Source organism: Rana temporaria, chromosome 9, assembly GCF_905171775.1.
Source record: "Rana temporaria chromosome 9, aRanTem1.1, whole genome shotgun sequence".
Lineage (NCBI taxonomy): Eukaryota > Metazoa > Chordata > Amphibia > Anura > Ranidae > Rana > Rana temporaria.
In genome coordinates, this window is record NC_053497.1 from 9,872,529 (window position 1) to 9,887,427 (window position 14,899).

At 48.3% G+C, this 14,899-nt stretch overlaps 1 protein-coding gene across 1 annotated transcript in view; it reads right to left on the reverse strand.

Annotated features, from left to right (window-relative positions):
- Positions 1–1,288: 1,288 nt before the first annotated feature.
- The window catches only part of PTGS1 (prostaglandin-endoperoxide synthase 1), a 79,629-nt gene continuing 66,018 nt past the window's right edge, over positions 1,289–14,899 (reverse strand). Inside the window, exons 8-11 of the mRNA XM_040322758.1 lie at positions 11,466–11,712; positions 9,186–9,472; positions 5,803–5,950; positions 1,289–1,736 (exon numbers count right to left, since the gene is read on the reverse strand). Coding sequence (XP_040178692.1) covers positions 1,375–1,736; positions 5,803–5,950; positions 9,186–9,472; positions 11,466–11,712 — 1,044 coding nt within the window. The 3' untranslated portion in view covers positions 1,289–1,374. The remainder of the gene's footprint in view (positions 1,737–5,802; positions 5,951–9,185; positions 9,473–11,465; positions 11,713–14,899) is intronic.

Here is a 14,899-nt window from a genome sequence, read left to right on the forward strand (position 1 = left end):
GGCTAGAATTATTGCTCTCGCTCTAACACCTCACATGTGTGGTTTGAACACCGTGGGCGCAACTTAGGTATGTGTTCGCTTCTGTCACATCATTGGTGTCAGTGGGGGGGGGAATAGTGTCCCACCATTGGTATCAGTGGGAGGAATAGTGTCCCACCATTGGTATCAGTGGGAGGAATAGTGTCCCACCATTGGTATCAGTGGCAGGAATAGTGTCCCATCATTGGTATCATTGGTATCAGTGGGAGGAATAGTGTCCCACCATTGATATCAGTGGGAGGAATAGTGTCCCATCATTGGTATCAGTGGGAGGAATAGTGTCCCACCATTGGTATCAGTGGGAGGAAAAGTGTCCCACCATTGGTATCAGTGGGAGGAATAGTGTCCCACCATTGGTATCAGTGGGAGGAATAGTGTCCCACCATTGGTATCAGTGGGAGGAATAGTGTCCCACCATTGGTATCAGTGGGAGGAATAGTGTCCCACCATTGGTATCAGTGGGAGGAATAGTGTCCCACCATTGGTATCAGTGGGGGGAATAGTGTCCCACCATTGGTATCAGTGGGGGGAATAGTGTCCCACCATTGGTATCAGTGGGGGGAATAGTGTCCCATCATTGGTATCAGTGGGGGGAATAGTGTCCCATCATTGGTATTGGTGAAATGAATAGTGTCCCACCATTGATATCAGTGGGAGGAATAGTGTCCCACCATTGGTATCAGTGGGAGGAATAGTGTCCCACCATTGGTATCAGTGGGAGGAATAGTGTCCCACCATTGGTATCAGTGGGAGGAATAGTGTCCCACCATTGGTATCAGTGGGAGGAATAGTGTCCCACCATTGGTATCAGTGGGAGGAATAGTGTCCCACCATTGGTATCAGTGGGAGGAATAGTGTCCCACCATTGGTATCAGTGGGAGGAATAGTGTCCCACCATTGGTATCAGTGGGAGGATTAGTGTCCCACCATTGGTATCAGTGGGAGGAATAGTGTCCCACCATTGGTATCAGTGGGGGGAATAGTGTCCCACCATTGGTATCAGTGGGGGGAATAGTGTCCCATCATTGGTATCAGTGGGAGGAATAGTGTCCCATCATTGGTATTGGTGGGAGGAATAGTGTCCCACCATTGGTATCAGTGGGAGGAATAATGCCCCAAGGGCCAGATAGAGGAAAGCAAATGTCTGTATCCGGCCCTCAGGCCTCAGTTTGGAGACAATTGAATTGGCAGATCGGCCCCAATGACGGCACTACATTGCTGTAGATGTACAAAATTGTAGAAAAACGAATAACGAGACACATAAAATTTAATAGCAAAATTCCCTTTAAAAAACAATCACAAATATATTCATCCATTGAGCGTTCCCCCGGCCCCCTATAGCTCATCGCTCTTCTTTTCTGTGGAAGACAGATGGCGCTCTTCCCCGGTGGAGTGCGGCATGTGGAAGGACACGAAGGGGCATTTCTTCACATTCTGGCACACCAGCTTCTCGAGGGAAGCAGTCTTTATGAGATTAAATCCCGTCTCTCCTCCGAAGGTGCTCGGCTTCCAGTACTCCGGGGAGCAGATGGGGTTCCCCATAAGTCCTTTGAGGGAAAACGGAGCTCCGATCTCGATCATACTCTCTCCGAAAATAGAACCCGGGTGGGTTTTCTCCAGCAGGAGGCCGGGGTAGAACTCCAGAGCGTCTATATGGCCATAGAGCTCTTCCAGTTGTGCGGAAATCTCTTTTTCTCCTGGAAAGAAACAAAATTTGAGATTTTATTATGTCATTTTTTTTTATGTCATGTGACAGTGGCACACGTGTCAGTAGTTTATTTTTTGTACAATTTTTTTTTTTTATTATTTCTTAAAGTTTTATATTTCTCTTTTTTGGTAGGAAAGTGGATGGTGGCTGTGTGGTTTTTTTTTTTTCCTTTTACAATTTAACTTTTGGACATTTATTAAAATTGTTATTACAATTTTTTTTCTTTTTTTCTCTCTCTTTTTTTTTTTTTTTTTTTTTTTTTTAAACAGACCCCTGATCTCTCCCCTTTGAGACAGTCCCTTTCTCAGCACCACTGAAGATGAATGGACAGTAGATAGGCTCCTCTTCATTCATAAACTGAAGCATAGTAAACACAGGTTACGATGAATGGACAGAGGCAGTGATCGCGTCATTCGGAAAAGGAAGGAGCTGGTAAATGACAGTTTTCCTGGCTCCTTCCTCCGCTTCCCGTCCTGAAAGATCCTGGGCAGGGGGAGATCGGTGGAGGAACCAGGGAGGGGCCTGGAGGACACTGAAGGAGGACATTTGGGGGGGCCAGAGGAGGAGCTGGAGAGCTGAGAAGGATGCAGGGGGATCCAGATAAAACGTATTGGGACGGAGAAAGGACATAGAGGGACCAAAGGGGGACATATGGGGGGGGACCAAAGGGGGACATATGGGGGGGGGACCAAAGAGGGACATATGGGGAGAGACACAGAGGAGGACATGGGGGGACCAGAGGAGGAGCCGGGAGGGACGCAGGGGGACCAGAGGAGGAGCGGAGAGCAGGGAGGGACACAGGGGGATCCAAAGGATAACATGGGGGAGACCAGAGGAAGAGCCAGGAGGGACATGGGGGGGCAGAGAAGGAACCGAAAGGAACAAAGGGGGACCCGGAGGAGGACATGGGGAGGATCTGGATGAGGACATGAAGGGGAACCAGAGGAGGAGCCGGGAGGGACGCAGGGGGACATTGGGGGGGGGGGCCAGAAGAGGTGGAACGAAGAGCCGGGAGGGACGCAGGGGGACATTGGGGGGGGGCCAGAAGAGGTGGAACGAAGAGCCGGGAGGGACGCAGGGGGACATTGGGGGGGGGCCAGAAGAGGTGGAACAAAGAGCCGGGAGGGACACAGGGGGGATCCGAAGGAAAACATGGGGGGGGGGGCGGAGGAAGAGCCAGGAGGGACGCAGGGTGACATGGGGGGGGCCAGAGGAGGAACCCAAAGGAACGAAGGGGGACCCGGGGGAGGACCTGGATGAGGACATGTGGGGACCAGAGGAGGAGCCGGGAGGGACGCAGGGAGACCCGGAGGAGGACATGGGGTGACCAGAGGAGGAGCCGGGAGGGATGCAGGGGGACATGGGGGGGGACCAGAGGAGGAGCCGGAAGGGACGCAGGGGGGCCCGGAGGAGGACATGGAGAGGATCTGGAGGAGGACATGGGAGGGGGCCAGAGGAGGACCTGGAGGAGAACATGGGGGGACCAGAGGAGGAGCCAGGAGGGACGCAGGGGGATCTGGAAGAGGACATGGGGGGGACCAGAGGAGGACATTGGAGGACCAGAGGAGGAGCCGGAAAGTTGGGAGGGAGGCAGGGGGATCCAAAGGAGGACATGGGGGGGGGACCAGAGGAGGAGCCGGAGAGTCAGGAAGAACACAGGGGGACCTGGAGGAGGACAGCCGGCGGTTATCGGTGCGGTGGTGGGGGCAGTTACAAGCACCGATCTTCCTGACAGCTGCGGGAGGGAGAGGAGGAGAAGCGGCTGTCAGAAAAGCTATACAGGGAGATCAGTGCTTGTAACTCCCCCACCGCCGCACCGATCACCCCTGAGGCTACCCAGGTATAGGATTAGGCATCGGAGCATTTGCACAAGTACTTGGTATCGGCACCAATACTAGCATCGGTAAAACCACAGTTAATACCGCTTTAATGGCTGGAACCCAACCTACGGTCAGCAGGCATTGAATCCATTCTTATGAACTGGGAGCACAATGGAAGGGTTTCTCCCGTGCTCATCCTTATTCATAGCTTTGTAAATAGCATCAAAGTATCGGACAGAACAGAGATTTGCATGACATGAATAGAAAGTCGATGCCGTCCTTCCTCTCCATTTCCAGAAAACGTTTTCCCTTCCCAGAACCGGCTGTAGCGCTCATAGTTCCCGGACAGGATTTCCATAGAACAGACGTAGTAGGCTGGAGACGAGGGTCTGCCATTCATCATTAGTGGGCACCGCGTCACTGGAGGCGGATAGGGGGGGAAATGAAAATATCATGGAAACTGAAAATCTCTGTACAGGGAAATGATCCGAGTCCAGGAAAGTGCGCTAAACAAGATGCTGTCTGCTGATCTACCTCCAATTTGGCAGGAGAAAGAGAAGATCGTTCATAACCACTTCACAAACTTTGATGTGGGACGGGGGGGGGGGCTGTGATTTAAAGAGGGGGGGGAAGGAGGCTGTTGTGCAAAAGTGAGTTATGTAAAAGGGGGTGGGCTGTGATATGAAAATGACTGTAATGAGAAGGGGTCTGTGATCTAAAGGGGGGGGGGGGAGGGAACTGTAATGTGAAAGAGGGGGGGGACTGTGTTGTGAAAGGGGCTGTGATGTAAGAGGGGGGCTGTCATTTAAAGGGAGATATGTGATGTAAGGGGGGGGGGGGGTGACTGATGTATGGGGAGGCTGTAATGTCAAGAGGACTGTGACTTGAAAAGGACTGCGATGTACTGGAAAAGGGAGGGGGGGACCTGTTATTTACCTGGGGGTTATGTAATGTAAAACATGACTGTGATGAGAAGGGGTCTGTGATGTAAAGGGGGGGGGGACCGTGACCTGAAAATGACTGCGATGTAAGAGGGGGCTGCAATTTAAAGAGATATGTGATGGGTGGGGGACTGTGATGTAAGGGGGAGGAGTTATGTGATGTTAAGGGAGGAGTGATGTAAAGGGGGACTGCGATTTAAAGGGGGGTATGTGATGTGAGGGGGGGGGGGGTGACTGATGTAAGGGGACTGGTACGTGAAAGGGGCCACAATTTAAAGGGGGGCGCTGTGATTTGAAGAGAGGTATGTGATGGGGGGCCTGTGATGTTGGGGGGGGGGTAATGTTTAGTTTTAGGTTCAATGTTCCCCATTTAATTTAAAGTTGGGAGGAGCTTATTTTTGATTAAATGACCGACTCATCGCTTCCGTTTAAAGCCGTTCACCGTTCTTTTTATCACAGAGATTTGCCGTCTATTCAGGAAGAATATCATGTAAAGATAACCCCCCCCATAGATCCATTGTGTACCAAATAAAGTAAAATTTGGTTGTGAAGATAAAATCCGGACACAGGACCGGTTTATATTGGAGGAGACGATCTCTTCTACAACAAAAACTCCTTTAGAAAGTACATTGAAGTGCGTACATTCCCAGCATGCCTGCACTGCCGCCAATAATTCCACTCCTATACACGTGCATGGAAGTTATGTCATCCTTAGCCAGCCAATCAGGATGGCCAAAGGTGGAAAAACTCAGGAGTAAAAGAGCAGAGATGTTGGGTGTCCGAGGGGAGGCTCAGATGTCACATGGCTGGGAGGAGGCAAGTACAGGCGGACAGGGGAGGAGGCTCAGATGTCACATGGCTGGGAGGAGGCAAGTACAGGCGGACAGGGGAGGAGGCTCAGATGTCACATGGCTGGGAGGAGGCAAGTACAGGCGGACAGGGGAGGAGGCTCAGATGTCACATGGCTGGGGGAGGCAAGTACAGGCGGACAGGGGAGGAGGCTCAGATGTCACATGGCTGGGGGAGGCAAGTACAGGCGGACAGGGGAGGAGGCTCTGATGTCACATGGCTGGGGGGAGGTAAGTAAAGGCGGACAGGGGAGGAGGCTCAGATGTCACATGGCTGGGGGGAGGCGAGTACAGGCGGACAGGGGAGGAGGCTCAGATGTCACATGGCTGGGAGGAGGCGAGTACAGGCGGACAGGGGAGGAGGCTCAGATGTCACATGGCTGGGGGGAGGTAAGTACAGGCGGACAGGAAACAAACACTGCGTTTGTCATTCGTTGTCGGATTACCTGTGAAATCCTGGAAAGTTTTGTAGGCTTTTAATCCGAACCTCTTGCGATATTCATTGAAAGGTTGCAGCCTCAGTTTGCGGGACTCATCGATGACCCCGATCGCAATATACAACAGATGAGGGTGAAGATTATTTCCACCTCCAATCTAAAAAAAGAGAAACATTTCACATATTAAAAGCTGAACTTTAATCTGCCTAGATTTCCTGGATCCTTACATCCTATTTTTTCTCCCGGGGTAGAAGTGTGCACTATTATTTCTCCCGGGGTAGAAGTGTGCACTATTATTTCTCCCCGGGGGTAGAAGTGTGCACTATTATTTCTCCCGGGGTAGAAGTGTGCACTATTATTTCTCCCGGGGTAGAAGTGTGCACTATTATTTCTCCCCGGGGTAGAAGTGTGCACTATTATTTCTCCCCGGGGTAGAAGTGTGCACTATTATTTCTCCCCGGGGTAGAAGTGTGCACTATTATTTCTCCCCGGGGTAGAAGTGTGCACTATTATTTCTCCCCGGGGTAGAAGTGTGCACTATTATTTCTCCCCGGGGTAGAAGTGTGCACTATTATTTCTCCCCGGGGTAGAAGTGTGCACTATTATTTCTCCCGGGGTGGAAGTGTGCACTATTATTTCTCCCCGGGGTAGAAGTGTGCACTATTATTTCTCCCGGGGTGGAAGTGTGCACTATTATTTCTCCCGGGGTGGAAGTGTGCACTATTATTTCTCCCGGGGTAAAAGTGTGCACTATTATTTCTCCCCGGGGTAGAAGTGTGCACTATTATTTCTCCCGGGGTGGAAGTGTGCACTATTATTTCTCCCCGGGGTAGAAGTGTGCACTATTATTTCTCCCGGGGTGGAAGTGTGCACTATTATTTCTCCCGGGGTGGAAGTGTGCACTATTATTTCTCCCGGGGTGGAAGTGTGCTCTATTATTTCTCCCGGGGTGGAAGTGTGCACTATTATTTCTCCCGGGGTAAAAGTGTGCACTATTATTTCTCCCCGGGGTAGAAGTGTGCACACTATTATTTCTCCCGGGGTAAAAGTGTGCACTATTATTTCTCCCCGGGGTAGAAGTGTGCACACTATTATTTCTCCCGGGGTAAAAGTGTGCACTATTATTTCTGCCGGGGTAGAAGTGTGCACTATTATTTCTCCCGGGGTAGAAGTGTGCACTATTATTTCTCCCGGGGTAGAAGTGTGCACTATTATTTCTCCCGGGGTAGAAGTGTGCACTATTATTTCTCCCGGGGTAGAAGTGTGCACTATTATTTCTCCCGGGTTTTGTTACAGAATATTTGCTGTAATCGTAATTTTCAAGCTCTTCCGTCATCTACTGATCTGGATAGGATGTGTTTGGTCTCCAGCAAGGTGTTCTATAATGTTTTCTTGCCGGCAGGAAAGGAAAACGTTCCACCTAATCCCTTATGGGCAATGTACTAGAATTGGAGCAGAACATCTGCGGTATAAACATCTTAATAGTTATGGTAAAACTATAATATTATAAAATAATTTTATACCGCCAATAATATACAATGTAAAAAAAGTCATAGATATTTCTCTGTTAAAAAAAAAAAAGTCATAGATATAATTATAGTGGTCAGCATGATCATTAACCCATAAAAAAAAAAAGAAAAAAACCCTAGAAATAAAACCCTCACCACAAAAAAAAAATAAACCTACAAAAACCCCTAACCAAAAAAAAAAAAAAAAAAAAACAACCCCAGAAAAGAAAAACCCCTTTCCCCAAGAAAAAAAAATAAAATAAAAAAAAAACCCTAACCCTTATTTTACTTCATAATCTACAGTGTAGAAAATGTCATAGATAAAAAGACCCAAACTCTGAAAAAAAATACCTAACCCAGGATAAGACCCAAAACCCAGAAAAAAAAAGCTAAATCTGAAAAAAAAAAAAAAAAAAACTTTACCATAGAAAAAAATAACCAGAGTAAAAAAACTAACACTAGAAAGCCCATAACCCCCCCAAAAAAAAATATATAGAAAACCCCATAAGCACAGACAAACCCTAATCTGAGAGGAGAAATAAACATAACCCCAGAAAGAAAACCCAAACCCTAGAAAAACCCTAACACCATAAAAAATAGCCCTAAAAATAACCTAACCACAAAAAAAAAAAACTAGAAAACCATAGAAAAAAAAACCCTAATCTGAGAAGACAATAAGCATAACTCCAGAAAGAAAACCCAAACCCAGAAAAAAAAAAAATGGGAAAAAAAACCCTAACCCTTATAGTCTACTCCTGTGTAAAGAAATGTCATAGCTAAAATTAAAGAGGTCAACATGACCCAAACCCTAGAAAAAAAAAAACCTGACCCAGGATAAAACCCAAATACCAGAAAAAAAAAATGTAAATCTAAAAAAAAAAAAAAAAAACCCCACCTTAACCCTAAAAAAAAAAAGCCTCCAACATGAAAAAAAAAAACATAACCCTGGAAAAAAAAACTAGAGTACCCCATAAGCACAGAAAAGACCCTAATCTGCAAAGAAAATCAACCCCAGAAAGAAAACCCAAACCCCAGAAAAACAATAGAAAAAAAAAACCCTAACCCTTATTTTACACCATAATCTACAGTGTAAAAAATGTCATAGCTAAAATCAAAGTGGTCAACATGACCCAAACCCTGGAAAAAACCCAAACCCCAGAAAAAAATAAAAAGCCAAATCTGAAAAAACCCTAAAAAAAACATAACTCTAGAAAAAACACAAACTCTAAAGGAACCCTAACTCCAGAAAAGAAAACCTCCTTACCCCCAGATTTAAAAAAAAAATTAACCCCAGAAAACCTCTAACCTGAGAAAAAAATAAAAAACTAGAAAACCCCCTAACCACAGAAAAGACCATAACCTGAGAAAAAAATAAACATAGTCCCAGAAAAAAAAAACATACTCCAGAAAAGGAAAACCCCAAACCCATAAAAAAAAATTAAAAAAAAAAATCTCAGAAAAAAAAAAAAACCCAAACCCTAGAAAGAAACTCCTAACCCCAGGGAAAAAACTAGAATAAACCCTAGGAAAGAAAAAAAAACCCTAACCCTCCCGCACACCCCCCCCCCCCCAAAAAAAACCCTAGAAAGAAACCCCAATCCTAGAAAAAAACCCTAAACCCAGGGGGTTAAAACTATAATAAACCCAAACTGTAGAAAGAAACCCCCAACCCTAAAAAGCCCTAACCCCAGAGCCAAAACCTAAAAAAATAATAAAAAAAAACAAACCCTAGAAAAAACTGGGATGCAGAACAACGTATTGGTTACTATTTCGTACAGATGTAACTACATACAATATGGAAAGAACCCGTTTTATACCCGCAGTCTGGGGTGTGCACCATTTATCCATAGAGTATTGAAGGACACATGGCTACAGGTCGCCTACCTTCCCAGCAATTTGCGTTGAGAAGGATTCCACGAGAGCTTCCACGCCGTAGTCTGTCAGCATGGAATAGTTGTAAATAAAGTTGCTGTAGTTATATTCCTGTTCCTTAATGAGGAAGCTGTCGGGCATTAGGGGGTGCCAGTGATACAACTGATTGAACTCCACAGCAATCCGGTTCCGGTACTGAAACTGGACCCCAAAGAGCAACTCCGGGTCAAATTTCAGCTTCAAGTAATAACCGCTGAGATGTTGTACGTAGTCTTCAATGACAATCTTTATGGTCTCTCCTGTAAGCAAAAGAAAAGACATAAGAATGGACAGGCAGATATGAAGGCGCTTGCAGAGTCGTTGTCGCATGGCTGACGACACCCAAATCTATCTCTCTACTCCTCAGTTTACTCCTTCAGTCTTCTCCGGTATCAACTCATTTACTAACCGACATATCAGCCGGGATTTCACACTTCCTCAAACTCAACCTGTCCAAAACCGATCTCATGATTTTTCCTTCCCTTCACGTGCTTCTTCCCCCAATAGCACTACTATCAGCCCGTTCCCGCGTGCCAAGGTTCTAGGTGTAGTCCTGGACTCTGAACTTTCCTTTTGGGCCCCACGTCCAAACGCTTTCCAAATCTTGCCGTCTCAACCTCTGCAACATCCAACGACACCACAAGTCTCCTCGTTCACTCCCTGGTTATCTCTCGACCCCGACTACTGCAACTCCCTCCTCACAGGATTACCTTTACATTGACTATCCTCCTTCTGTCCATCATGAATGCTGCTGCCAGACTCATCCACCTTACCAACCGCTCCGTGTCTGCTACCCCTCTCCGCCAATCCCTCTACTGGCTTCCGCTTACCCAACAAATTAAATTCTAACAGCTTACAAAGCCGTCCACAACTCGGCCCCCAGCTACATCACTAACCTAGTCTCAAAATACCAACCTAATCGTTCCCTTTGTTCCTCCCAAGACCTCCTGCTCTCTGGTTCCCTCATCACCTCCTCCCGAGACCTCCTGCTCTCTGGTTCCCTCATCACCTCCTCCCGAGACCTCCTGCTCTCTGGTTCCCTGGTCACCTCCTCACGAGACCTCCTGCTCTATGGTTCCCTCGTCACCTCCTCCCGAGACCTCCTGCTCTCTGGTTCCCTGGTCACCTCCTCCCGAGACCTCCTGCTCTCTGGTTCCCTGGTCACCTCCTCCCGAGACCTCCTGCTCTCTGGTTCCCTCGTCACCTCCTCCCGAGACCTCCTGCTCTCTGGTTCTCTCGTCACCTCCACCCCAGACCTCCTGCTCTCTGGTTCCCTCGTCACCTCCTCCCGAGACCTCCTGCTCTCTGGTTCCCTCGTCACCTCCACCCGAGACCTCCTGCTCTATGGTTCCCTCGTCACCTCCTCCCGAGACCTCCTGCTCTCTGGTTCCCTCGTCACCTCCTCCCGAGACCTCCTGCTCTCTGGTTCCCTCGTCACCTCCACCCGAGACCTCCTGCTCTATGGTTCCCTCGTCACCTCCTCCCGAGACCTCCTGCTCTCTGGTTCCCTGGTCACCTCCTCCCGAGACCTCCTGCTCTCTGGTTCCCTGGTCACCTCCTCCCGAGACCTCCTGCTCTCTGGTTCCCTGGTCACCTCCTCCTGAGACCTCCTGCTCTCTGGTTCCCTCGTCACCTCCACCCGAGACCTCCTGCTCTATGGTTCCCTGGTCACCTCCTCCCGAGACCTCCTGCTCTCTGGTTCCCTCATCACCTCCTCCCGAGACCTCCTGCTCTCTGGTTCCCTCGTCACCTCCACCCGAGACCTCCTGCTCTATGGTTCCCTCGTCACCTCCTCTAGAGACCTCCTGCTCTCTGGTTCCCTCGTCACCTCCACCCGAGACCTCCTGCTCTCTGGTTCCCTCGTCACCTCCACCCGAGACCTCCTGCTCAATGGTTCCCTCATCACCTCCTCCCAAGACCTCCTGCTCTATGGTTCCCTCGTCACCTCCTCCCGAGACCTCCTGCTCTATGGTTCACTCGTCACCTCCTCCTGAGACCTCCTGCTCTCTGGTTCCCTCATCACCTCCTCCAGAGACCTCCTGCTCTCTGGTTCCCTGGTCACCTCCTCCTGAGACCTCCTGCTCTCTGGTTCCCTCATCACCTCCTCCAGAGACCTCCTGCTCTCTGGTTCCCTCGTCACCTCCACCCGAGACCTCCTCCTCCGCTTTATAAATCCTGTATAATAATATTAATTTGTTTTTGGTAAGAGTACAATTGGGCAGAGGCAGTACCACCTAAATACAACCTCCTTACCAATGAGGATGAGCCTTGTGGTTTGGAAGAGCTGCTCATCGTCCCATGTGGGATGTTCCTTCTTTAACACATCACACACCCGGTTGTGCTCACGGAGCCAAATAGTAGCGTACATCATTAATCCGGGGAGAAGACCAAACACCTCCTGCCCCATCGCCAACTGCTTCTCTTTGGGGATGTTCTCCGGGTAGATCATGTGGACGGGAGCTTCCAGCACTGTTGGTGGATACATATCTCCATTTATTATCTGAAGTGCAAAGAGACCCATGAAGAAATGTATTGTGTTAGCCATGAACAGGGACACATGCTGGTAACATACGGAAATCACTAATTTATTACTTATTTTTATCTACGATTTTTATTTATCAATTATTATTATCACTTATGGTTAATATACTTCACAAATGTATTACCGGTACTTATTCCTTAGCAATATTGGGCTAGATTCACGTAGGGGGACGCAAGTTTGTGCAGGCGTAGCGTATCCTATTTACGCTACGTCTCCGCAACTTAGACGGGCAAGTGCAGTATTCACAAAGCACTTGCTCTGTAAGTTGCGGCAGCGGCGTAGCGTTTAATCTGCCGGCATAAGCGCGCCGAATTCAAATTGTCAAGGAGGTGGGCGTGTTATGTAAATAAAACATGACCCCACGTAAATGACGTCTAACGAACGGCGCATGCGCCGTTCGTGAAAGAATCCCAGTGTGCATTCTCGAAATTACGCCGCAAATCGTCAATGCTTTAGACGTGAACGTAATTTACGCAAAGCCCTATTTGCGAACGACTTACGCAAACAACGTAAAAATTTCAAAATTCGACGTCCATACTTAACATTGCGTAGGCCTCATATAGCAGGAGTAACCTTACGCCGGAAAAAGCCTAACGTAAATGACGTAAAAAAAAATGCGCCAGGCGTACGTACGTTTGTGAATCGGCGTATCTACCCAATTAGCATATTCGACGGAAAACGACAGAGGCGACACCTAGCGGCGGAAAAAAAAATTGCATTTAAGATCCGCCAGCGTAAGAGCCTGTCGGATCTAATGGATATCTATGCGTAACTGATTCTAAGAATCAGGCGCATAGATACGACGGCCCAGATTAGGACTTACGACGGCGCACATGGCGTTGCGCCGTCGTAAGCCCTTTCAGAATCTGGGCCAGACTGTCTAACCTTTCCTTACTCTACCCTAAATAAATTAAAAAAAAACATTTTGGTTTTGGTTAGACTAGAACACTTTCATTTTTTTTTTAGCTTTGCATATAGCAGGGGGAAGTAAACCACTCCCCCTCCCCTATATACAGTTGTGCTCAAAAGTTTGCATACCCTGGCAGAAATTGTGAAATTTTCCTAATCAATTTTGAAAATACGACTGATCATGCCAAAAAAAAACTGGGCCAGATTCATGTAGATTTGCGGCGGCGTAACGTATCTTCTTTACGTTACACCGCCGCAAGTTTTCAGCGCAAGTGCCTGATTCACCAAGCACTTGCGTGTAAACTTACGGCGGTGTAACGTAAAGCTGTCAGGCGCAAGCCCGCCTAATTCAAATGGGGAGTGTACCATTTAAATTAGGCGCGCTCCCGCGCCCAAAGTTCTGCGCATTCGCTCCGTGCGAAAATTTCCCACCGCGCTCTGCGCGAAATGACGTTGCACCGACGTAATTTTTTGAATGTCGACGTGAGTTACGTCGTTTCTTATTCCCGGACGTCTTACGCAAAAAAAAAAAAAATTTTTTAAATTCGACGCAGGCCCAACGTCCATACTTAACATTGTGTACGCCTCATAGACCCAGGGGTAACGTTACGCCAAAAAAAGCCTTACGTAAACGACGTAGAAAAATGCGCCGGACGTACGTTCTGAGAATCGGCGTATCTAGCTAATTTGCATACTCTACGCGGAAATCAACGGAAGCGCCACCTAGCGGCCAGCGTAAATATGCAACTAAGATACGACGGCGTAAGAGACTTACGCCAGTCGGGTCTTAGGCAAATTTCGGCGTATCTTGCTTTCTGAATACAGAAAGAAGATACGCAGGCGCAGATTTGAATTTACGCGGCATATCAATAGATCCGCCGGCGTAAATTCTTCCTGAATCTAGCCCAGAATGTATTGTTTTTATGTATTATAATTTTTTTTTATAACTAATGTATTATTTATTAACCACCTAAGCCTCGGACCATTATCCAGCTGAAAGACCAGGCCACTTTTTTGCCATTTGGCACTGCGTCAATTGTGAGGTCGTGCGACGTGGCTCCCAAACGAAATTGGCGTCCTTTTTTTACCCCACAAATAGAGCTTTCTTTTGGTGGTATTTGATCAGCTCTGCGGTTTTTATTTCTTGCGCTATAAACAAAAATAGAGCGACAATTTTTGTCAGGTATCGGGTAAGGCTTTGGGAGCATTTGCGCGAGTACAAGTACTCGCGCAAATGCTGGGTATCGGGACCACACTAGTTTCATTTATGACAGCTGATCACGTGATGTAAACAGAAGCTGCATAACCCAAGTGCGCTTAAAGCGGTAGTTCACCCTCTCGTACTTGATGTTACCATCGAGACAGGCATTGTAGCGCGAGCTACAGTATGCCTGTCCCGATTTTTTTAACCCCGTACTCACCTCGTAGTCGTCCATCGTAGATTTCGGCTCCCGCGGGGAATGGGCGTGCCTATGGAGAGGGAGGATGATTGACGGCCGGCCCTGGCACGTCACTCTCCCCGAAGACAGCCGGAGTAGGTCTCGGCTCTTCACGGCGCGTGCGCACAGGCTATGCGCACGCGTCGTGAAGACCAAGCCTATTTCGGCTATTTCCGGAGAAGCGTGACGCGCCAGAGCCGGCCGTCAATCATCCTCCGTCTCCAGAGGCACGCCCATTCCCCGGTATCTTCGATGGACGACTACAAGGTGAGTATGGGGGGAAAAAATTCGGGACAGGCATACTGTAGCTCGCGCTACAATGCCTGATTTAAAGGTAAAAGAAAAAAAAAATTTTTTTTTCCCGTCGATAGGGTGAACCCCCGCTTTAAGCTTGAGGTCAGGAACTGATGTCCGGACATTCTCCTCCAGGATTTTCTGGTAGAGCCCAGAATTCAAGTTTCCATCAATGGTGGCGAGTCGTCCTGAAGCTGGAAAGCCGATCGCCGTCTTCTGTGCAAGGGACATCGGTCCCGAAAAGGTAGAGGCACATCTGCCTCATCTGTGCCAAGCAGTACCGCCTGCCAGTGCCACAAATCAGTGCCCGGCAGGAGGGGCGGCTGCCCTGGGCACTGTGATATTGTGTGAGGTGGGGGGGGCACCAAAATTGGGGAGGGGATTTGTGTTGGGGGGGATTTTTACTGACACATAATGCTCATACATCCTGGGGGGGGCGCAATTTGGCATGTTCGCCCTGGGCTCTAGATGACTTGACAGTGCAAAACAGTCCCACCTATCAA